The 22761-nt window shown below is 36.3% G+C and overlaps 5 protein-coding genes across 6 annotated transcripts; 3 read left to right on the top strand and 2 right to left on the bottom strand.

Moving 5' to 3' along the window:
* Positions 1-379: 379 nt before the first annotated feature.
* Archease (protein archease) lies at positions 380-1887 on the bottom strand. Its single transcript, XM_066742438.1, has 4 exons — positions 1799-1887; positions 1577-1601; positions 1228-1432; positions 380-1043 (listed from the first exon to the last, which is right to left on the bottom strand). The coding sequence occupies exons 1-4, from the start codon at positions 1848-1850 to the stop codon at positions 858-860; spliced, it is 468 nt and encodes a 155-aa protein (XP_066598535.1). The 5' UTR covers positions 1851-1887; the 3' UTR covers positions 380-857.
* A 3795-nt stretch (positions 1888-5682) lies between these two features.
* On the top strand, positions 5683-8737 carry LOC136782705 (circadian clock-controlled protein daywake-like). The gene is made up of 5 exons (XM_066742316.1): positions 5683-5819; positions 6722-6808; positions 6888-7154; positions 7443-7601; positions 8318-8737. The coding sequence occupies exons 1-5, from the start codon at positions 5747-5749 to the stop codon at positions 8464-8466; spliced, it is 735 nt and encodes a 244-aa protein (XP_066598413.1). The 5' UTR covers positions 5683-5746; the 3' UTR covers positions 8467-8737.
* On the bottom strand, positions 8725-16709 carry Jhbp1 (Juvenile hormone binding protein 1). Of its 2 annotated transcripts, none has more exons than XM_066742315.1 (5): positions 16691-16709; positions 10066-10199; positions 9730-9902; positions 9346-9554; positions 8725-9229 (listed from the first exon to the last, which is right to left on the bottom strand). In XM_066742315.1, exons 1-5 carry the CDS (start codon positions 16692-16694, stop codon positions 9078-9080), a joined length of 672 nt encoding a protein of 223 aa, XP_066598412.1. In that variant the 5' UTR covers positions 16695-16709; the 3' UTR covers positions 8725-9077. The 2 variants fall into 2 exon arrangements, with proteins under 2 accessions (XP_066598412.1, XP_066598411.1); XM_066742314.1 differs by lacking the exon at positions 16691-16709 and adding an exon at positions 11103-11579.
* Positions 13660-16109, top strand: Jhbp16 (Juvenile hormone binding protein 16). The gene is made up of 4 exons (XM_066742472.1): positions 13660-13789; positions 14920-15182; positions 15259-15370; positions 15460-16109. The coding sequence occupies exons 1-4, from the start codon at positions 13723-13725 to the stop codon at positions 15756-15758; spliced, it is 741 nt and encodes a 246-aa protein (XP_066598569.1). The 5' UTR covers positions 13660-13722; the 3' UTR covers positions 15759-16109.
* Positions 16710-18483: 1774 nt separating the features above from the next.
* LOC136782748 (protein takeout-like) lies at positions 18484-22253 on the top strand. The gene is made up of 4 exons (XM_066742394.1): positions 18484-18986; positions 19541-19828; positions 20576-20725; positions 20819-22253. The coding sequence occupies exons 1-4, from the start codon at positions 18803-18805 to the stop codon at positions 20968-20970; spliced, it is 774 nt and encodes a 257-aa protein (XP_066598491.1). The 5' UTR covers positions 18484-18802; the 3' UTR covers positions 20971-22253.
* Positions 22254-22761: the final 508 nt, after the last annotated feature.

The raw sequence follows: 22761 nt of genomic DNA, 5'->3' as shown, positions 1-22761 counted from the left end.
GCCCATCGACTCTTGCCCGAAACTAAGCGGGCGGTCCGCGGTCGTCGCTTCCTTCGAGTGGAGGGGTGTTCCAGTCCACCACAGGGCCGTAACACCAGGCGCCTATTTCGACATCTCTTGGGAGCTGGGAGTGTAACTGTTCATGCCCCAAAGCTCAAAACATCGTACCTTTCACTATATGTTTTTGCTACAAGATCTTTTATTAACAAGCACTGTTCGTTAGTCCATACAACTGAAGAAACGCCGAAATTGTGCAACAGGCCAAAAGTTTTTCCTTTTAACCCTTTATGCCTTACCATTATGAAATATCTTATTTAGCATAGATTGTCAATACAAATTTATGAGTTCGTTGGGACGTGGGAAAATAATAATAGCGAAATAGCGGAGACATCAGTGCTGTAATCATGTCTGTTGATATACGATCAACATATTTCCTCTTAATTAAAAAAATATTTTATTACTTATATATATAAAAATATAAGTATAAAGACGATTATTTTCAAAGGTTAACAAAGTTAGCAATTTTTGTATAAAAACAATACAATAAGTAAGTCATTGGTTTTGGTAGTTCAAGATACATGCCTGAGTCAGCCCGCCAAGAAGGGGGCCCGGTGTTTTCTTCGTAACGTATTTATTTGAACCCTACGCAACTACAAAAGGATCGTATCCTACGTAGGACGTAGGGGAAGCGTACCCTCCCTTCTTACATTTCTTAAGCCATACGGCTACCCCCTCCCCCTTTCCCTCCTTTCCCTTTTTGCATTCAAGGTATTAACCCAACTATCTTAAGCGACGATATTTAGGTGCTTGATGTGACTGGAAGATATCAAACGGTATATCGTATTTCTATAAATTTTTCATATATCCACTATTACAAAAACTTCTGGTGTTTCAGTCTCTGGATGATCATAGATCTGCATGGCTGAATATGTGATAGCCTTTATTTCTGCTCCTTGGGTGTGTTTTCCGATTTTAAATTCCTCGCCAGATGCTCTTGCCTTGATCTTAAAATTTTGCCGATCAAATTCGGTGATTTTTACTTTCTAGCATTGAAACAGAAAAACGATCATTGTGAAAATTATTATAAATGATTAAAAATTCATAAGATGTAGAAACATTAATATAATATTAAATATTCAATGCAAAAATGAAGTAATTAGTACTGAATTTGTGGTAAATAAGTGCCTTTGATTTGCACATGTTTTTTTGTTGTATAAATAACTGTACCTTTGCAACTAGGAATGGTTCAGCGCTAAACATGAATAATAATTCATCAAGAAAGTGAAAAAGGAGACTCGGCATATCGTGTCCCTCAGCCTCTATCACATAAGCGTTCTTTATTTCAACACGCTCCAAATCAGTCATGTATCCGAACATGGCTACTGCACATTGCTCAAATGCCTCCTCCAAAGTATCTCCCCATCCGTGCAATCTGTAATATTTAGGCCTCGTGAGGAAAAAACGTCTTTCAAAAAGTACAAAGATATTGTTAGCCGAACAGTTTTTCTAGGTTATAGTCGCGTGCATAACCTATGAAATGGATGGAAATACGCGCTCCATCTTAATTTTTACTTACTGTACATCCGCAGGGTGATCGAGATCTGAAAGAAGTTAACAATTTATAAAGAGTCTCAATGGTAATAAATACTTTTTCCTATCTTTACCAATTTTGGCATTTCCCGCCAATTTTAATTAGTCGGTATTATACTATACAAATCTTATGTCCTTTGACATGGTTTAAAAATGTTGCATTCAGTGATTGACCAAAAGGTTTATACTGTCCGAACATATAACTTACATTCATATTTGATTTGGGGTAATATAAAATCTTCTTCCGTCAGCTCTTCCATGATGATGATGCACAGCTGATCTTCTCCCACGTGAGCAGCGGACCAGCTGATTACTGACAAGTCTATCTAGTGGTGCCACCACGCTCTCGTGCAACGATTTCTTCTCCAGATGGCGATACCTGTCGGACTGTTCGCATCATCTATCTGTCTTAAATACTGCTCCTATTGACCGATTGAGTTAAAATAATAATAATATTTTTATGAAACAAAAACGCTACAAATAAAATTGACGATTCTCCTTACCACAAATCCTACCAGACAATAATCCAAATATTCTAAACCATCAAAAGAACTACCGAGTAATACAAAACTTGCACTAAGTATACATACATTTACAGTGGAATATATTTTTATGGATTATATCGTTTCATTGTATTTCATTGTTTCGCAGACTAGTTGGTTTAAATAAATTATTGCAAAATTAATAAATCTTATTTTGATATTAAGAGATTTTTCAACAAAAAATAAATGCAGTTTTCGTACTTATCGACTGATAACTCAAAGGTTCACATTGATCTCAGCAGGGAACATGTTTCTAATAAATTTGGCTTCGTTTACACCCCACGTAAACAAGAAATAGAATTAGTGGTTTGCGTACTTATGCAAATGAAATAGTATTTGACAATTGGGCAATATACAATGAGCAGAAGGGGCTTTTGTGATCGACGCATACATACTATATTTTAATCACCGATAGTGCATTGTTCGTGCAAAAAATTAGTATGTTTACAAATTATTATGCAACCGCAATGTACAAGGGAACAGTTTTCTACGTGGTTGTACATGTTGTATGGCACGTGCCTTTATTTATTAATCGCTTTTCTTCGATCTAGAAGCATTAATTTCTATCATTGATATTAGTAAATGGTGGTCGGTACAGGCGAATTTACTAATAATGTTATAGCAGAGCGAGGCCTACATATTTGTCTTATGAACAAACTAGAAATATCGCGCAAGTTTATACTTTGTTTTTTGAGCAGAGCGAGAAGAAAGAAAATTATTCGCGTTTTCATGCTACATCAACGACATTGGTAGTTGCAGCATCGTCCACTTTTTACCTGACATCTGTCGCAAGTTACCGCGTGCGCGCAAACCACGAACACTTTCAGGTCCTAATGCATTTTATACCAATCGGTAAAAACTCGCTCAAGATTTTTAATATCTTCTTTTTCTCAGCGAATTCCTTTGTGTCGAAAATGCCGCGTAGTCAACTGCAATTAACGAAAATTTCCGTATCAATCGCGTAGCTTCTGAGCCGCGTTGCGTGATAAAAGAATAAACTATATACTATATACATTGTGCAATTAAAAATTGGTTATTAATTCCAAAGTGATATTAGTCACTGTTGTACGAGCTGGAATTATTCGTTATTAAACTAATGAGATACGATTAAGAAATAATATTGCAATTAGGGCAACGGTCTGTGTTTCAGGAAGATTGAGGTCTAGTATAATGCATAGTTGAAATTCAACTGGGCCGTAGCTTTGGTAAATAAAGTTTCGTTGATTTCTTATTCTTATTTGCGTCCTTAGAGAAACTTGTTTGTCGTACCAACGCCATCTTATCCAAGGGCACCCAGTTAATTTATTTGCAATCTTCATCACATATAATCTGCACATTGGCAGCAATCACTGCGTTAAAGTTTCCTCGATGCAGAATGCCTAGCACCGTCTCGCTCCAACACGCCCAGCAAATCTGACCAATCTCACTGACCAGCAATCTGGCTCTACGCTTTATCAAGATCCTTAAGGTCATGATCAACCATCTCCAAAACCTTCAAACGGATCTCATTCTAGCCTTACTCTTTTATTCTCCTTTGGAACGCTTCTTTTCCTCGAGCATCTCAAACTCACGTATTTTACTTACAACTTTTACTCGTATTTCTTTCCTTAACTCTGCATAAACGTACAAATTAAACGTTGCATTGAAATCTAAAAGAAAAACAAAGGAAATGGACAATAATTGCGTAAAACAACACATCTTCACGCATTAGGGTTACAGTTCAATCGCGCTAAGCAAATGACATAAATCAATATGCTAATGAACTGATTTTTTGCGATCGCATGAATGCGATCTATTCATGCTAATCGCTTAATAAATTATAGTTTACGATTCGTACAATCGATAGGTTTCGTAGGGAATGTTAATGAAATTAAGAAACGAGAGAAAAAAAAAATCTAATCCTAAGTTATATATCGATACAATATATGGTATCCTGTTTCGGCTGTATAGCAGAGAACAAATCGTACAACAACAGTGGAAACTACCTTTGAAAATCTGCAAAACAATGGTTTTTAATTACTCGTCGAGGACTATTAAGCGAAGTAATAACAAATAGGCTATGTGCATCGCATGTTGAACAATCTTTACGCCAACTGCTATTTCAAAAATGCATCTCACCTTAGGAAGATGTACTCGTCAATTAGGAAATTCAGATTTCCTGCTTGTTTTTTTCATTAGGATAATCAGTTTTTATGATGCTCGTAAAAAGAACCTGAAGAAGCGATTTAAAGAAATCTGGCTGGGTCTTAGAAAGAAGGAAAGAAAAACTTTTCTATTTACGTAGCAGTATTTAAAAAAAATTATATTACCTAGGTATATTTATAATAAAGCTAATTACATTTACATATACACGTATTCCTGCTTTAATTTATTATGTTTCTCGTCGATATCATAAAGACTGTTCGAATTACATCATTCAGCAATGTTTTTATATCGAACAAATCGTAAAGCCGCGTGGGTTTACCGTTCGCGAAGGTATTTAGCAGAATATTATATTCTTTGAGTAGCTGCACTTGGAGCATTGGCGGTTATGAAAAATTTGGTTGTGAAAGGCTGCTTTGAAAATTATCAGCGATTTACCGCTCGTGAAAGAGGAATATATATATAGAAGGGCAAGTTTTTTGGATGAGAGCGACGCTGGTAAAGTTCTCTCATCTCGATACAAGGCATATAGGTGTATGTGTATATCGTACTGGGGAACACTTACCTGTAAAACTGTACGATCCTTATACCCACCAATTAGAATCATTGATCACCATTGCGTGGAGGGTTTGAAGATTTTTTATTAACTCGTGCCTCAGCGTCGAATGAAGAAAATGCATTGGCGTGTATCAATTATTGCTCAGTCGTTCAGCATTATTCTTTTTTTTTTAGCGCCAATGCAGTCGTTTAGAATTTGAATATGAAAGGCAGTCCCGACGCAGTCACCGTAATAATATGTCAATGCATCTAACTCGATCCATCTCGGTCCTTGGAAGGCTCGACTTTTATGCACATTTGTAACAAAGGATCGTGTTTATTATTGCAGCTTCGATATCATCCTTCATTTAAATCGCAGATGGAGAGAGGAGTATGCAAATGCAGTTCCAGTTTTAATCGCGCATCTCTTTACTCTACATGGATCTTCATGGTTTTTTCACGATGGCCAACCTTTGCTCGCTTGACGATACTCTTATCATTAATTCTGTTGCTTTATATGAATTTAGATACTAGTCCCTTGCTCTACCTTGTATATAATTCTGGTCATCCAATCGAACTCTTGTTTCAAATTGGAAAATAATGATTTTCCACCAATTGGTCATCTTAATAATCGTCATAAAATTTTACAAGGAAGTAGACGTAGTTTCTCAACTTTTGGGCAATTTATGCAAGGGAGTGACTACACTGATTGATCACAGTTGGTCAGTGTTTGTACCGTTGTCCACTATTTAGAGTCTCGTGCCCGCGTTTAGATTCTTTTCCAGTGCAGAATTTCCTCGCCTCTCACGTGTCGCGGCGCTTTAATGACATGCGATTTTGCAACGTAGCTTTGCCGAGTCCTTGGCGTGGAAAAGTATATAAAGCCAGCGCTTATAATTGGCCGAGCCAGCTGCAGGATTTTTAAACAAGCTACGATGTCGTTCCTCAAGCTTGCTGTGATATGCGCGTTCATTGTCGCCGTTTTCGGCGATCCAGAAGTCGATTTTCGTAAGTGTTACGGTTTGTTAAATCAGCCAAGAGTGTTACCTTCGACGTACGAGTTACGAACCATTTTATTTCTTGATCGACGAATTGAGACAAATAAACCTGCAAGTGTTATCGATCGAAAACTCGTGTTCTCGATTATCATACCCACATTCTTTTATATGTTAATTATACAGCTTCGTAAATTGAACAAGTGTTGAGATAGAAATCGAGATTTCGCTCTTTTATCCAATTCCTTTCATTCATTATTCCATAGTTTGGTAAACGAACCAAGTGTTATTTTGGAAAAACTCATGTTCGCGCGGCTGTATTCATCCCTAGCCTCTTTTATTCGTTAATCAACAGTTCCATAAATGAAATATGTGTTGCCATCGAGAACTTGTACTGTTGCTTCATCTAACTTTATTTATACAATAGTTCATGGTTTGGTAAATGAATCAAGTGCACCCTTCAAAATTCGTGTTACCGGAGATGTTCACCCATTTTATCTATCAATTAAAAGTTTCAGGATTGAAACAAGTGTTATCGATAAAATAAACTTGTATTTATTGCTTCATTTATCAATTTTCGTTCGTTATTCAACAATATTTCATAAATGAAATTAGTGTTTTCACCGAAAATTCGGGCTCTCTATTTTACCCAGTCAATTGTATTTGTTATTCGTCGCGAGTGGTCAATCGTACCTGTGACGAACCTTATAAAGTTAAACAAATATGACATTTTAGTGCATTAATGTTCTACGCAAGTGATTTCAATTCCATTCCCTTACGCCTTTTAAATTCTTTCTCTCACTTTTCTTCAGCGTCTTTACTGTACATTTTTCACCAGTTTTTCACTTATTGACTCCTCGATTTAAACATGATTTATACGAGGAATCAAAATAATTAACAAACTGATTTTTTTAGCTATGAAAGCGTGTCACAGAGGTAGCGACGATTATTCATCCTGTTTACGGCTTGCCATCCAAGAGTCTTGGCCAACCTTTGTAAAAGGTAAATTTTCATGAAAGAAGAATATGTGTTTTACTGATTTTGTCAAGTATATTAATATTTTGAAATGTTACTTCAACAGGTGTTCCCGAATTGGATGTGCCAGTACTGGACCCATTCTTCGTAAAAGAGGAGGAGACCAGATACAATAGCGAAAGTCTACAAGGCAAAATCGTAGCTAAAAATGTACGAACATATGGTTTAGCCAAAGCTAAATTTTTATCCGTACGTCCAGAATTCACCGATGACTTTTACCGTTTGCAAGTCGATGTGGATTTGCCCAAGCTGTTAGTCGAGGGTGATTATAAAGCTGAAGGGCAGCTGGGAGACTTTAAGATGGGTGGCAAAGGTAAAATATACTCTTTACCTTTAACCAGTTATTCCATTTAATACCTTTTTATTCGCAAAGGACGATGGAAGTTGAATTATAGAAATTAATTTTTATAAAGATCATGGTTTGCTTCAATAAGAATTCTTTAGTATGAGCAAAAATAATATAAAAAAAATCTGGTAAATTTCGGTTAAAACCATAATTTAGCATAAGGCAATTACAGTGCCAATGTTATAATAAATCAGCCTACATTTTTATTAACCTACGTAAAATGATAAATTTATAAGAATTTCTTTTGCTAAACAGGGTCTTTCAATATTAGTATGGAAGATATCCATTCCACCTGGGATATTAGCGGACACGTAAAGAATGATAGATGGGTCATAGAACACTTTAGAGCAGTTCCTGAAATTACTACCATGAAAGTATGGTTCAACGGTCTCTTTGATGGAAATGATGAACTAAGTAAGTGTTTTATTTATACCTTTTCCACAATCATAAATTTAAATAGTTATATTGAAATCTATTGTGCAATGTTATTGGTAGAATTATTATACTGATTATACAAGCAGCATTTCCTTGCTTCGCTTGATAAGCTGGCAGGAAATTAGTGGTTTCCTTAATTAACAGCATATAGTATACATGCTTATCATGTCAAAGCCGAATTACTTCGTAACAATGTTGTATTTTCTCAATTAACTTGCTTCTTTTACCCAAAGTCGATACTAGGCTCTTAATCATTGCATAATATACGTATACGTGCAGGATGGATTCGACCTTGTTGTTACGATTACGTTAGATCTCAACGAATTACCATTAACTTTATGTATATATATATTCCGAGTATTGCAATCAAACAGTTCATTGCAAGTACACTGATATATACAGTTACTGCATATTCTGACACTTCGTCATTAAGTATTTCACGCGAATTTTTAGTAACAGACCAGCTGAAAAAAATAATAGTGTAACGATTACTCAATACAAGTTTAAATATTCAATGAATTTTTTATAAAATGCACTAGGCTCTAAGAAGTACGTACCTAAGTAACGGTAAATCTGTACTGTAATTTTGAGTTATGACTTATATATGTATTATTTATTATCAGGATTATGCTCTCCTTTAATCTAAATCAATTTTTGTTCCAAACCATAAATATAAATAACGTTCACTTTTTCAGATGCTGCTGCTATGGCATTCGTAAATGAATACTGGCCGGTAGTTTACCGACAAATGCTTCCACACATTCAAGATACATGGGACAAGGAACTGACAGAATTTGCCAATCGTATCTTCTCTAAAATATCTTTCTCCAAGACTTTCCCATAAGATTTTTCAATCAATTGGAAAATAATATCACCGTCTTGATGATCAGTGGAGAAGAAAAAACTTAATTTGCGAAATGGCGAAAAAAACAAGAAAAAACAGTGAATTTTTTATATCTCGGAGAATCAGAATATATTCTCCCCTATTGTACATTATAAGTTTGCTGTCGTTATTACATGGAATGCAAAGCGTAAAAAGTTTTTATTGAAATTGTTGATTGTTCGGTGCAAGTATTAATCTGTTGAAATTGAATAAAGAATCGTTGTTAAATTTATATTTATTTAATCTGAGTCGATCAATTTATACAATTTGTAAAATATTATTGCTTTTATTGCACCTTAAAATTCATTGGAATAACATCAATCTTTAACAGTGTTATATCTATACTAAAAACTCAGAAATGGATATAGCAGGCCATGCAGGACAACTTTGGATATCTTTGCTTTATAAAAATAGTAACCTACTCCCTTATCGATATAGTTTGAATATTATATCTATCGGACCAATCGCTCGATCCGCTAATTTGATTCTCATATGCCATATTTTACATTTGTACTAAATAACGTCAGAAAGCACCAAGATTCGTAGCACCATAAACAAAAGGGTATAGTTACTTAAGGTAGCAAGAATACCTCGACCGGTACGTGACGTAATAATTGATTTACGATACCAGCGAAGAGTACCGATAGCTTCCTCTTAAGTTGTGGCTCCATTGCTTTTAGGACTTCTTGTCCATTTTCACGTAGAAAGAGATTGGTGGCTTCCGCTGAAAATTTTAAGTAACTTTTAGGAACAAAACGCTTAACGATAAATAATAATAAAAACAGAGCAATTTTACGACAATCGTGTTTGAATAAAAATTGAAAGAACGGAGAAACTTACTCAATATTCGATTGTTGTTAAAAATCTTTCGAACTCGCATTTGGACGTCCTTCACTCGCAGCTCAACGTCCAATTTTTCGACATTTAGGAAGGTTTTATTATCCTTTTTCTGCGTTGATACCGATCCTTTCACGAGCGCTTTGACATCCCCAAAACGTGCGTGGAATGTCCCGTTACCACTAGCAGGAAGTATGATCAGGATTCCTGAGCTGTATATAAATCACAAGCTGATAATTCTTGGCTAGTTGGTAGGTCTGGTTTTAAGTGGTCGTTTAACAAGAGAAATCTCGTCTAAGCCAAATAGTCGTTTCGAAGCAGCGATGCATTAAGGAAAAACATGGAAAATTTTCGTTAATACTAAATAATAATGTTTTAGCGAATAACCTAGAGTAGTGTGCGTCGAGAATAAGGGCTGGCATTCGCACGATGGCATCGAAGCTTGATCCGAGCGTAATATCGTCCACCGTATAGTTGCTGGCACCCTTTATGAGCAAGTCGCGTAGTCGAACCCTATAACCGTTGCTACCACCTGTTAGAGCCAGGGACAGCTCGTCCATCTGTCGAAATAAGTGCAACGCTCTTCAAACGTATTGCATAAACAATGCTTTTTGGAAAGAATCGATCCAAGGACTAAAAATGTTATATTTTCAATACCTGCAGCTTCCTCATATTTTTTAACATTTCTAGCTAATTATTATATATATATATATATATACTTACGCGAAATGGCTCCACGGAAGGCAATTCGATCTCTGGTATTCCTACGCTCAAATATGGCCTTAAGTGATGAAGGGCATCGATAAGGCAGGCCTTTAGCTTCGGATCACTCCTCGAGCATTGTTTTACGTATTCGGCTAAGAAAATAAAAGAAGAGAAAGATAAGGTGGAAAATCTTGTGCGAATGTCAATCCACTCTACGCTGAGCAATCTTACGTGAGATTGTATAATAGCGTTACTTAATTCCGTCAATAAAGTTTAAATGCTTCGGCAATCCACTTATATATATATATATATATATATATATATATATATATATATAGCACTAGGTATATACTACGAGCAGATATATGTATATATTAGTGAAACGCTTTATATTCATGTAATTTGTCGTGCACAATTGGTACAAAGAATTTCGTCAGAAGATTCGAGGAGACTCTATAATGCTCGTCGTGTACAAATAGAACGGAAATAGGAAAATATTTTTTCTATGATGGGTATCGAGATATTACCAGCATTGCTGTCAATCCATCCATCGTTTGTACTGCTCGCACGAATAAGGGATAAGTTTTACGTTGGATAAGACTGAAACAGTCGATCCGAAAAGGCCAAAGGTAAATGTTCGAGTTAATATTCTCAATAATAATACGCATCTCTGGGCGAAAGATAAGAATCAGAAATTGATCGCTAGTGAATATTAATGAATGATTGATTTAAAATGTTGCAGGAAGAACTTTTTTAAATCTATATATATAATAGCTGGTGGACCCGTCGAACTTTCACCCGACGACCACGATGAGAGAATCTAGCCGCAAGAGTGAATTACAGAGATGTTCCATCACCCGGAAGCGACGAGATTTCGCTAACTGCAAAGTCCTCTAGCCGCGTGATATCAACGAAGAGGAGCAGACCAGTATATATATATATATATAATAGTGAGTATATATAGGTTATATTATACAGCCAGAGAGAAGTAGAAGAAGCAGTGCGAAGGAGATGAATCAGTAGTGTTCGCATGGCAGATTTTCAAGTTTACTCACGAGGCGATTCAGGCGACAGAGAGGAGGCTATGGCCACGAGAAAACTGACACCTGTCAATAGGTTGAAAATCATTTTGCGTGTGTCGCGCTCGGATCGATCGGATATATTTGCGGAGACAAGTAGCAGAGTAGCACCGTGCGCGAGACTGATGCGGATGGAAGTTTGGCCAGGCTAGTACACCTGAAATCGCGGTTCCCGGCTAAATAACCGTGCTAGAGCAAGACTGGCAGACTGGCAGCGTGCAAGGGGGCATTGACAGATGCCAGTTGTAACTAAGCTATACGCTAGCCGGAATACTTTCACTGCTGCAACTGCAACATGCACCTGCTGCTCCTCCTCCGTCTACCACGCCAGACAGTTACTTTGACTCTATTATATCCTAACACTATACTACTATTTCTATACTTATATATATGTATCCCAACGAACCCAACTTCCCACTTGTCACTTAATGCCACTTGGCATCGATACCTCAAACGCACTAAATGCTCACTCTCAACTTTTTCCGCTCGCTATTTACCATCCTTATACTCGTCAGTCGATCCCCACACTCTCCCTCTCTTCGGCCAATTCTTACAGAGAATTCCCTGCCTTTTTAGATTTCTTCTCATATTTACACCGCAATCCTCGCTCATTAACCTCTCGTCTTATCCGTGACATCATTAACCCGCTACCATCATGCATATAACGTTTACTCCACATCGTGGACGCTTTTTGCGCCATGACCATTTATATCTCATTATTCCTCAGTTTTCGCCCCCTTCGCCAATCATCCTTCGCATCTTACGATATAAAAGTATACATAATTTGCTAGGTTGCATCAACCCAACGCGTTCGCAGCTCTATGGAATCTGCGATTATTTTTACACGCGGATTCCTGGCCTTGGGCACATTTAGCATATTCAATTTGTCCTTTTTTTTTTCGATGTGATAGGAAGTTGAGCAATTTCCACGCAATTTTCCTCCCCATCTGCAATACCTTCGCGTGTCTCTGCTTGACATTGAATAAGCCGAAGAATATATATTGTCGATGAGAATGGTTTTCTCACCGAGATTCTTCGGGTGTTACCAAATCTTTGGAGATTACAGATGAGAAGGGGATAGTTACAAGATGTAATGGTAGTACTATTTGCGTTGGAACGGCGAATGTTTGTAAAACAATGATACTAGGGTAGTTGGAGTAATAGTTGTACGTATAGAGAATGAATGCACAGCCATTGACTTAATGCTACCGCACAAGCACACGCTATACTCGGCTTACCACAATTAATACCATATTATGCAAGCAAATTTTCAGCACGGTGAACATGTGCATAACCTGTAAAAAAAAAGTCTAGAGTTACGCGATATTGCATATTAGTCTCCTGCGTGTGCTGCGCCGAGACTTTAGGGGAACGACTAGGTTGGAGAAAAAACACTATAGAGAATTATAGTTGTCGCGATATTTTCTTTGCACTGGAAAAGAAAAACGCTAAAAGTAAAAATAATAGCTTTGACAACTGTTTATTAAACTTATGCTCGCGCTTTTCACTGCAGAAATCCAAGGAAAAACGCAGCAACGTGGAAGAATGAAAAGGCTCGCTCGAAGAAAAAAGTCTCGAGATTGTGTTTGATCGGTAAGAATGCAACCCACTCTATTCCGACCAAAGTGCTTCGAATCGCTGTTGCACGCTGACACGTGGTTTTTGAACTTTACCTTGAATCTAATGTACTTTTACTGGAGAAAAACCACTTTCTCCTCACATCCTTTCACATGCAAGCCTGGAATGATCCGTATGTTCGGTGTTCGATTAAGAAGAGGGGGGTAGTGGATCTATTGGATAAACGGGTTAATTGCATTTCCTGTGTAGATAACGCAATATTATGGGATAATAGTAAAGAAGTGACATAAGCAATCCGGTTAATATTGCGTTTATATTACTACATACGCGTGTGTACAGAAATGATCAGAGACGGAGCTGTGTGTAACAGAGAGTCGAGCTTTGTGTGTATAGGTGTGTATATAAAAGATTGATATGGCGTAAGGCATTTGGAGCCTGTACGCTAAAAGGGGATCACAAAGAGAATGTGCACTGTACACTGTACCTACAGTATATATATATATATGTCATATATATGTATATGCACGGTTGGGCAAATAAGCTGCGTGCAATGGACAAGAGTGTTTGAGATTTGCCTCGTATAAGAAAACGGTCAGGAGCGTGATTTTAGGGGGACACGTTGCCAAGTCCCGGATTGTCCGCTGCGTCCGCGGTTTCGTTCACCATGCAACCAAGAGAGAAATTTGATTCGCGACCTGTTGTACACGTATATAATAGGATTGCGTCCTCTTCGTTCCCTTCTCCGATGAACCGGCTATGTTGATTATTGCGGAACGCTTTCTGCACTGTTCCCTCGATACCTGCGACGGGGATCAAAAATTATATAAGATCGGCCGAAAATGCTGGCGCTCAAATAAACCGGTAACCTGGCTCGCAGATGCATTGCTGAGAGTGAAAGCGCTAGTAACGTTCGCGATCGCGCTTCAAGTTGGATCACACGTTGTCCTTCCAAGTCCGGAGAGGTCCAGTCTCCTGCACAGTTGAACCACCATTGTTCTCCAAGTGTTAAAACTGGATCATGGCTTTCCTCGCCAGCCTCGTCATCCTCGTCTCGCTCATCTGTGCATCGACCATCGCGGAATTTGGTATGAATCCCATGTATTTAGTCGAATCTCCTGCATGGCTTATACCATCGTAGCTTCCACTCCACTCCCGACTCGCTACTTTTCCAATCGTGTTTCGCGCGAGGCCACTGCACCGTCCTGTACCGCGTACTCCTGCTGCTCGCATTTCACACGCAATTCCACCTATGCCAATTACACATGTGCTTCTTGTTATTTGCTCCATTTTTATCCAAGTCTTTTAACCTCCCATTCAATTTTCCTGCCTGACCATTCCTTGTTTTGGTTGAACACTTATGTTTTTCTCTCTTTGTGCAGGTTAATTACTGTTTGTCCATCTGCATTATATTGTATATGTATTTAATATCTATTACAGGCCACTGTGTGACAAGTATCGATTGCATAAATTACGATCGTCAGGTTTTTAATTTCATGCGTGCGTTGGTCGAAGAATGGCACGAAACTTTCGTGCTCCCATGCAAACAAACGCTCCTCGAGCACTCGATCATTATTCGGTCAAAACGAAACCTTCGGTTTTCTTCCTTTTCTCTTCTCCCTTGCGTTCCTTCCATCCCGACTAACCTTCCATTAACGATTAAACGCTTTGTTATTATTTGCTTTTCCCTATTTTATTTCTACTTTGAAAGTATGGAATTATGCGGAGCTTACATAATTTCATAATTTTTATGAAGAATTCTCGCTTTCGAAACGAAGCAACCATCGCGCTAGGTATAATAATACTTTCACTGTAAGGTCAAAATCTACATACGTGTAAATTTCGAATTAGTCCACAAGTTTCCAATTATCAGTGCTTAGTTATTATAAATTTTCTAAATTTCAACGCGGTTGTTCAGTGTCAAAATTTGAAGGATATTTTGTATGCTCCAAGGGGTGTAAAAGGCAGAATCCATCAGCACCTTGTAAAAATGCCATTAAACCATTAAAAATTACCGGTTGCGTAAATGATGTGTGTACCTTGCGAGTATATATATGTGTATTCTGTTGTTAAAACTCGGTCAAATATTGCGAAAGTAGAGCTACAAGTTAGTTACACTTAATATCTAATTTTCCTGTAAATATATAACTTTACCTCCTTCAATAGCTCATTCACGTTTTTATTATTATTTCTCACCCTCTTTATGCTTACTTTGCAGAGGACAATTTTAAAAACTGTCATCCAAACGTGTCAGGGTTCGACGTGTGCGTGCGAGAGGGATTGAATGCAATCAGGCCCTATTTCAAAACGGGACTTTCAAAATATAATGTTTTACCTTTCGATCCGTTCTTTGCAAAGGAAATAACAGTTAGAAGAGGCTTATCGAGTTTTGGATTCACTCTTACCCTTCGAAATGTTACCGAAAGTGGCTGGTCTCTCAGTAAAGTCACCAAATTCGTTAGTGACCTACCTAACTATAAGGTAAAACAATGGAAATATTTATTTTTCTTATTGACTTATCGTTGAGCAAAATAAAGCAGTGAATTATAATTTTCAGGTTGTGTACACGCAGAGTTTTCCAGATAAGTCATTGGCGGGAGATTATGAATTTTCAGCTGGTATACTTGGATCTACCATGACTAATAGAGGAAAATTTACTTTGGATCTGTGTAAGTTTTTGCAATGTGAATAAATCATTCGATTCTACTAAAAAATGGCTTATTCATAAGCTGCGATGATTAATTTGTTCTTTTTTCAGACGACCTGATACAAACGACTACGATTACCAAGGCACCACAACAGAAAGTAAAGGTTAATGTGGACGTGCAGAGTATCAAGGATCTAAAACTTCATATAACCAATCTACTCCACGGACGTGAATTTTTAGAGGGAGTTCTCGACAGATTGATCAACGGATTTTGGCAGCCAGGATTTACAGTAACCAGGCGACTTATCAATGAAATTGTATCTATTGCTTTTACGGATATCTTTGGTAAAGCTTTTCAAAATTTCCCATTTGAAAAAGTTATAAAATCGAAACCTAGTCAAAATTACTAATTATCAAAAGGGGAAGTGGTGAGCAGATTGAAAGATCAGCCAAACTAACGCGCGTTGCACGAGATTATTTCAGTATAAGCAACACAAAAACTTACTTTCCTAAATAAATCTCAAGAGAGTTTTGTAGCTCTTTGCTACCTTTTGTATTATATTTCTCTTCGTATTATTTTTAATTTATTATTACTTCAAACTTTAATACGCATTACCTGCAATATTACTCAGTTTAAATAAGATATTATACAATACAAATGTATCCCATCGTTTAAGAACGATTAGGACAAACGTATTAGAAAGTATAACACACAAAAGGGTATATTCAAATGTGTATATTTAATTTATACTTTCTAATGTGTTTATGTATGCTGTTTCATTGAGAATTGTCTCGATACAGTTTTTAAATTTTATATGTTGCATTAGTGTACCATATAAAACATATTGTAAATATATTTGTAATTTTATATAGAAAAATGCTTTAGATTGCACATTTTCTTTCTTTTCGTGCCTGCACACTATAACTTTCTTAAGGAATGTTTTGAATTTATGCAAGAGTCGATGCACAATTGCCTTATAGTTTTAAAATTATTCCGAAGAAATAATTGCTGGTATTTTTCTAAAAATTATTTAGGCTAAAGAGGAATCAATGGATGCTGCGTCTGTTGATCGTCATATCACAGTTAATTGTTAACAGAATTGAGCTGCACGTTTGTAATAAGGGCTACAGTATTTAAGCACATACTTTTCATCCTTCAAGAAGACAGGATGCATATATGACTGAAGGACGTACGGAGAGAGCATGCAGGGTCTATTCTTTTATCTGTATAGCTGCTTACCTTGAGAACTTCTCAAGTCACTCGGTCTTCGACCCCACATTCTTTATACTTAAGAGCACACCCAGGCTAGTCAAAAGCAAACAACAAAAAAATGTTCCTTACTCATTTGTACGTCCGACTTTTAAATCATTATACCGAATAGTCCAGCAACTGCTTATCGCTGCCACGTTTCAAAGTGTCAACCTGTAACAAGAGTCGATGGCTTAATTTCAATAGCAAACTGTCAAATTATCTTGTTTAATTATTTTCAGTGAACAGACGCAGAGCGTTCATTATTGTGTAAACTTAATCATTCACCATTGAGATTAACGGTACTTGAAATCAGTAAATCAGTCAGGTACGAATACCCGTGACGATTGTTGCGACGTTTATAATAATAATACACTTTCTTTCATTTCACGCTTTTCAACACTGTTTTTCTCTTGCCAAGTACCATTTGTCTTGCTGCAAGAGCTCACTGCCAATGTCTGGATCACTCTTAGAGCACTTACCTCGATTGAATTTTCAAAATTTCAAATAAGTATTCTTAGCTACCATAGACATTTCTTTCTTTCGCTTCTGCTTTGTTCGGCCGAGAAATTTCTTCGGCACTCTGTCGTGTCCCACTTAGTTTTTCGTGAGAAGAAGAAAGTCATAAACAAACGTGGTCGAGCTGTGGGAAAAATTATACCTCGGTATTATATTAACTATCGTTGCCACGGCTCTTCCCAATAAACCCGTGGAAAGACAATAAATTGTACGCGTTTAAAATATCAAATCACGGATCAAGAAAGTATGAGAAACTCAATGGAACGTTTCGCATTAGGACGAATGAATGTCGTGACGACGCGCGGCGACCAAGGATGATTTCCTGATCAAGGAATTTTAAGTCAAGGTATTACTAATTAAAGCACACGCGAGAATTACTACGATAAACTAGACGAATGTCAAAAAACATCTCTAATGAATCAACTGTTCGATTTTTGGCAAATATTACTCGAAAATATACGAAAAATGACGTTTAAACAAAGAGGCGCGTAAAAAATTTTTTTTGTCGAGTCTCCAAATTTACCATTCAGAGATTTTTCAAGGTAGGCAAATACAATTTAGAATTATGTGTGTTTAAAAATACTTAAATCTTTGCGGACCGGGAAACGATGGTTAAAATAAAAACCGTGGAACTTTATGTTATAAAGTCACAGAATCAAAGGGACATATCTTGATTATTCACAATATTTCGATAAAATGCGAGGATTCAATGATAAAGCGTCTATAGTAAAAAGTATAATTTACAGGGTTTAATAGTGTTTTGCAGCAAAAATTTAAATATGAATGTGAAATATCATTTTGAACATTATTTTTTGTTAACAAATGTTTGGCTTCCTACTTGATCTCAGTATTTTAGAAGTTAATTTTTTTAAAAACTCAAAACATGATTCTACTCTTTTAAATTGTAGGTGAAAACGACTGTAACGAAGTTTGTTTATATTTTAAATAAGTCGAGCAAATCAGAGTTTCACATTTCTCTTTGCTTTCAAGATCCACGCAGAGCTTTATGAATTAAAGTATTTTTAGTAATTAAAAAAAAAATGAAAGCTTCGACTTATGAAAATCCTACGAGATTTTTAGAAGAGATGAAAACACGAAGCTACTTGTTTTACTTATTTGAAATAGAAACATACATCCACATTGCATACAGAGGTTTACGTCATCTTCGAAATTATGTCAAAAATTAGCTTCCAGGAAGCTAGAATCAAGCTAGAGACCATAAAACATATATTAACAAAAAATGCTTACAATCATGTTCTCCATAAATAATTTAAAAACGTTTGTCGCTGATAACTGCTACAATCTGTGTGTTTATATATTTTATTTATTACTGTTTTGCCATAATTGTGCACTATACTACTAAAATGCTGAAATAATGGAGAAACGAAATTTGAAGAAAGCAATTGCATCTGCGAATGGAAGAAAGTCAGAGTGATGCTGAGTTAGGATGGCGGTGTCGTTAGGAAGATACTCTCGCGCGGAGGATTCGGTCCTTTTCTTTTTCACAGTTGGTCCTCTTCGTCTTGCGCGAGTTCGACCTCGGATGGCGCGCGCGCGCTCGACTAGCGGGGGGTACCAATGTCAAGGTGCTATAAGTCTGAGCGCATCCCTACTGAGTAGCCATTCCACGCGGAGAAATTCGATCGGTACTCGCCAACGTCGAGTTCAACGTCTACACACGACAACATGATGATCGAGGGTGTCCTTTTACTCTCCTGTTTCGTCGCATCGTCCTTCCTCGTCGACTCGACCCACGCCATCGGCAGGTACAGGGGTCTCGAATTCATCGAACCGTGCACAAGGAGCGATCCGAATCTCGAAGGGTGTCTCGCCAGATCGGCCAATGTACTCTCGCAACACTTTCGTCACGGTAAGGCCTTTCGATATACATCATCGCCGCTTTCTCGCACCTAAAATCGGATCAAACTGCTGTGGATTTTAATTTTACGACGAATATCCTCACAATTTTTCCATGGCTTCTCGATGCTTCTATGAACAATACGGCTCTGCTAATTGAACGAAACTTTCACTCGATGCGCGTCAGCGTCTTTCACTTTAATAAACGAACGAAAAAAGAGATTGATTTTGCGAGCACGTGGCGACGCTTGTCAGAGCAAAACTGTAAAGGCAAAGGAAGCAGGTTATAACGGTGTATTCGAGTGTTCACCCAGTGTCCTACATTCCGGTAGCAACGTACGATAACTGTAGGGCAGGAAGAATAGTTCGTTCGAACTCTCACGGTCATATAATACCTATTCATATTTTCTATTAGTTTACGCAAAGTTTTCTTATATATATACACGGTTCAAGGGTACAATTAAAATAGACGAATCCTTTTTTTATTTTCCTCATTTTCATTAATATAAGTGGTTTTTTGGTTGTCAGAGATATAATTATTAATTCTTTGGAAAAATACCAATTTAGGTCTACCGCAGTTAGGCTATCCCGAAGTGGAGCCGATAATTCTCGATGAAGTGCATATATCCCTTGGTGGTGGACCCGATGGCTACAAGGCTCAATTTAAAAATGTTACTGCCAGAGGAGTGTCCGCTTTGAGAGTTACTGGGCTCAGAACGAGAATCACCGAAGACGAAGTTCAGCTGCAGCTAGCTTTGAGTATTCCCAAAATCAGAGCACAAGCTAAATACCGATCGAGTGGAACTTTGATCTTGGTCCAAGCCAGTGGTGCTGGTGATTATTGGGGAGAATACGGTAGGTGTTTAGGAAAAAATATATACAAATTCTCTTTAATAATATATCAGTAAATGAAACATATGGGATAATTTTAATTCGAAGGAACGTGTAAACATATATTTTGATTTATACACCATACGTATCTTTGTATAATCAATTTCGTGATAGAAATGTTGATAGTAATGGATATATTACCATGTTTATTTCTCGATAAACAAATATAGAAAGAGTAAAAAGACTGTTGCAGTAAAAGTTCGAAATGACCGGACTTTCACCGGGAGATGTATTTGCATACTTAGTACACAAATTAAATTCAACCAAGTTAACTATTTTCTTTCTTTTATCTTCATCAAAATTATTTAGCCTCTCAATTAACTGATTGGATATTATTCTAATTTAATAATATTTTGAAAATAGTAAAGAGTATAAAGGTTGATAGTTTTCTATGTTATTGACCTGATAGAAACTACACTTTACCTAATACTTAGACTTTCCCATTTTTATAATTCAATAGCTAGTCCCTTCTTCCACAATATAATTCTTACCCTATTAACATTGATTTATAACTATTACAAATATTACTGAAAGTAGCTTGCTTTTAAACAATTGTTGATAAGACACTTTTCTATGTAAATATAGCAAATGTTATCTTAATCTTATTCATTTATTAGAGACTTTCACAATCAAGTTACTTGTTCCTGCATCTAAGTGCGTGTATATACCTATACGAATAATTTTCATCAGTCTTTGTTTTCGCATTTACAGAGGGTGTTAAGGCCAAAGTGTTTATCAGGGCAAAACCTTTTATGCTGGAAGGTCGTCGATATCTGAGATTGCAGCAGCTCAAAATGGATTTTAGCGTTCAAGGAATTAAAATGGGCGTTGAAAATGTTCATGATGGCAACACCATTCTTCGTTAGTATTTTTCTCCTATCTATTGTACCCATAACTAAACATTAAGTTTGTTTGTTCAATCAATGTTTGTTAAATGACGTTTAAATTTTACAGAGGCAGCTTTAAATCTGTTCATCAATAGCAATAGCCAGGAACTATTGAAAGAAATGAAGCCAGACCTTAGAAGAAAACTGGTGCAAGTGATGACGGTGTTTGTGGAGAACTTGTTTGGACAAGTGCCATACGACGCATGGCTCATCGAGTAAATTTACCTGAATCAACGACGCTATTAGTTCTAGTGTGATAATAACTTTGGTGATCTTTCGAATTATAAACTAACAGGGCGAAACTTAAAACACAATCATTCCCGCTCGAAGCTAAATTATTTATTAAATCGGTGTAAATAACGTATATTACGCTATTGTTAAATTGGCACTTGTTCACCGAAAATATTTATAATTGTATTGTTTGTACGTAGCTTCATTTCATCTGTTTATTTCTTTTCATCTATTTTCTTTCATCTTCTTACATTTATAGCTTTAAGCCGTTGTTCTTTTTGTCACTTTTGAATCTAATTTTATTATTACGTGTTATATTTGATGTTAAGATACATTTTTCAGAAAGGTCAAGTTAATAGTATATCCGTAATAGATTCTGCATTGTAAGATACACAGGCTATATTCGCAAAGATTTTGTCAATTTCGTCTCTCGTTCCTTCCAATTACTTTTCATTGTGCATTTCTTATTGTTTGTTTTTTGTTTTTTTTTTTTGAGTCTTTCATCCTAAATACTCGAGTCCTTTTCAGAGAGCAACAGTAACGAAAAATACTATATTCAATTATTCTGTGCAATCGTATTTTACATACACGGAGAAACAATTTTATTTAATTCAAATAAATCTTCATTTGAATATACTGACGAATAATTAATTTACTTAATTTTAATAAACATTATTTGAATTAAGTGAAATTCAATTTCAATGAAGAAAATTTTGCATCAAATTAAATAATATTTATTAAAATAAAATAAATTATTTATTAGTGTATATTGAAAACCAGATTTATTTAAATGAAATGTTTTTTTCACTGTATAGTATAAAGCTAGTGGTATTCGTTTAAATCAATCGAAATTATTGTCAATCGATGTTCGATCATCCATAAATTTTAGCAGATATATGTAAATCTTTTCAAATGGAAATACCTAGTTATGGTAAATTGATGATTTAAATTTTCGATAAGATCCCGCGAGCTTCGAGTGCAAAGAGTTACAAATGAATCTTGATATTGACTTTATTGCAACAACATATGTTACTCTGTTAGCTTTTCTGTTTCTCAATATTACTCATCATTTAATTTTTATGCTTGTAACATCACTGCCACTCTAAATCTATTGATCTATTGTTCATGTTTCTACGATTTTGTACTTAATAAATCAAGTGAAGCACTTGAAAGAAACTATTTAAACGGCTAATTTATTTATACGCTAATGTAAGCGCTATTGTAAGCATACAGCTATTGACTACAGTGGATGATGCTTCAACGATAAAATCTTTTTATACCGTTCATTCATAAAATTTCCCATCTGCATTATATTTTTCACGCTGAATCTCATTCAATTATAATATCAACAATCTGCCTTAAATAAATGAAACTGAATCCTATTATCATTATAAATCAAAAAAATGTACACGCTAATGTTCTTCTTGGTAGGTACGTATAATTAGATGGAATAAAAAAATTAAAAGATTCAACAAATTAAGAAAATCCTAATTTAATTGTAAATTTTGTAAAAAATCTTTGGGACTTATCGTCTGATTTAGAATGGGAGCGTTTTCGGATGTATAAACTTGTAAACAAGTCGCAGTCACGAGTTTGCGTTGCAGTTTGCGCGTTTGATTGTGAGGTAGAGGTTGGATGTGTGGGGGTATTTTGAAGAAATATGACGAATCCATCCGACGACAGACGCCAGAATACCTACATGAGTCGTAAAATAATGCAGAGGCTCACCTGTATTGTAGAATTATGCAGGTGCATATGTAACAGCCTGGCAATTTTTAT

Source organism: Prorops nasuta, unplaced genomic scaffold, assembly GCF_024137725.1.
Source record: "Prorops nasuta isolate Cenicafe-Biocafe unplaced genomic scaffold, Cenicafe_Pnas_1.2 PNAS00030, whole genome shotgun sequence".
Taxonomy (NCBI): domain Eukaryota; kingdom Metazoa; phylum Arthropoda; class Insecta; order Hymenoptera; family Bethylidae; genus Prorops; species Prorops nasuta.
The sequence above is the reverse complement of the archived record's forward strand: the minus strand, read 5'-3'. Positions and strand labels throughout refer to the sequence as shown.

Coding starts and splice junctions, on each gene's coding strand:
- LOC136782748 (XM_066742394.1), top strand. CDS start 18,803: ATGATGATCGAGGGTGTCCTTTTACTCTCCTGTTTCGTCGCATCGTCC. Junction 19,829..20,575: donor TGATTATTGGGGAGAATACG/GTAGGTGTTTAG, acceptor TCGCATTTACAG/AGGGTGTTAAGGCCAAAGTG. Junction 20,726..20,818: donor TGATGGCAACACCATTCTTC/GTTAGTATTTTT, acceptor TAAATTTTACAG/AGGCAGCTTTAAATCTGTTC.
- Archease (XM_066742438.1), bottom strand. CDS start 1,850: ATGGAAGAGCTGACGGAAGAAGATTTTATATTACCCCAAATCAAATAT. Junction 1,602..1,798: donor ACCCCAAATCAAATATGAAT/GTAAGTTATATG, acceptor AACTTCTTTCAG/ATCTCGATCACCCTGCGGAT. Junction 1,433..1,576: donor GATCACCCTGCGGATGTACA/GTAAGTAAAAAT, acceptor TAAATATTACAG/ATTGCACGGATGGGGAGATA.
- Jhbp1 (XM_066742314.1), bottom strand. CDS start 11,175: ATGATTTTCAACCTATTGACAGGTGTCAGTTTTCTCGTGGCCATAGCC. Junction 9,903..10,065: donor CTTCCGTGGAGCCATTTCGC/GTAAGTATATAT, acceptor TTATTTCGACAG/ATGGACGAGCTGTCCCTGGC. Junction 9,555..9,729: donor CTCGACGCACACTACTCTAG/GTTATTCGCTAA, acceptor ATTTATATACAG/CTCAGGAATCCTGATCATAC.
- LOC136782705 (XM_066742316.1), top strand. CDS start 5,747: ATGTCGTTCCTCAAGCTTGCTGTGATATGCGCGTTCATTGTCGCCGTT. Junction 6,809..6,887: donor TTGGCCAACCTTTGTAAAAG/GTAAATTTTCAT, acceptor TTACTTCAACAG/GTGTTCCCGAATTGGATGTG. Junction 7,602..8,317: donor TGATGGAAATGATGAACTAA/GTAAGTGTTTTA, acceptor TCACTTTTTCAG/ATGCTGCTGCTATGGCATTC.
- Jhbp16 (XM_066742472.1), top strand. CDS start 13,723: ATGGCTTTCCTCGCCAGCCTCGTCATCCTCGTCTCGCTCATCTGTGCA. Junction 13,790..14,919: donor ATCGACCATCGCGGAATTTG/GTATGAATCCCA, acceptor CTTACTTTGCAG/AGGACAATTTTAAAAACTGT. Junction 15,183..15,258: donor GTGACCTACCTAACTATAAG/GTAAAACAATGG, acceptor TATAATTTTCAG/GTTGTGTACACGCAGAGTTT.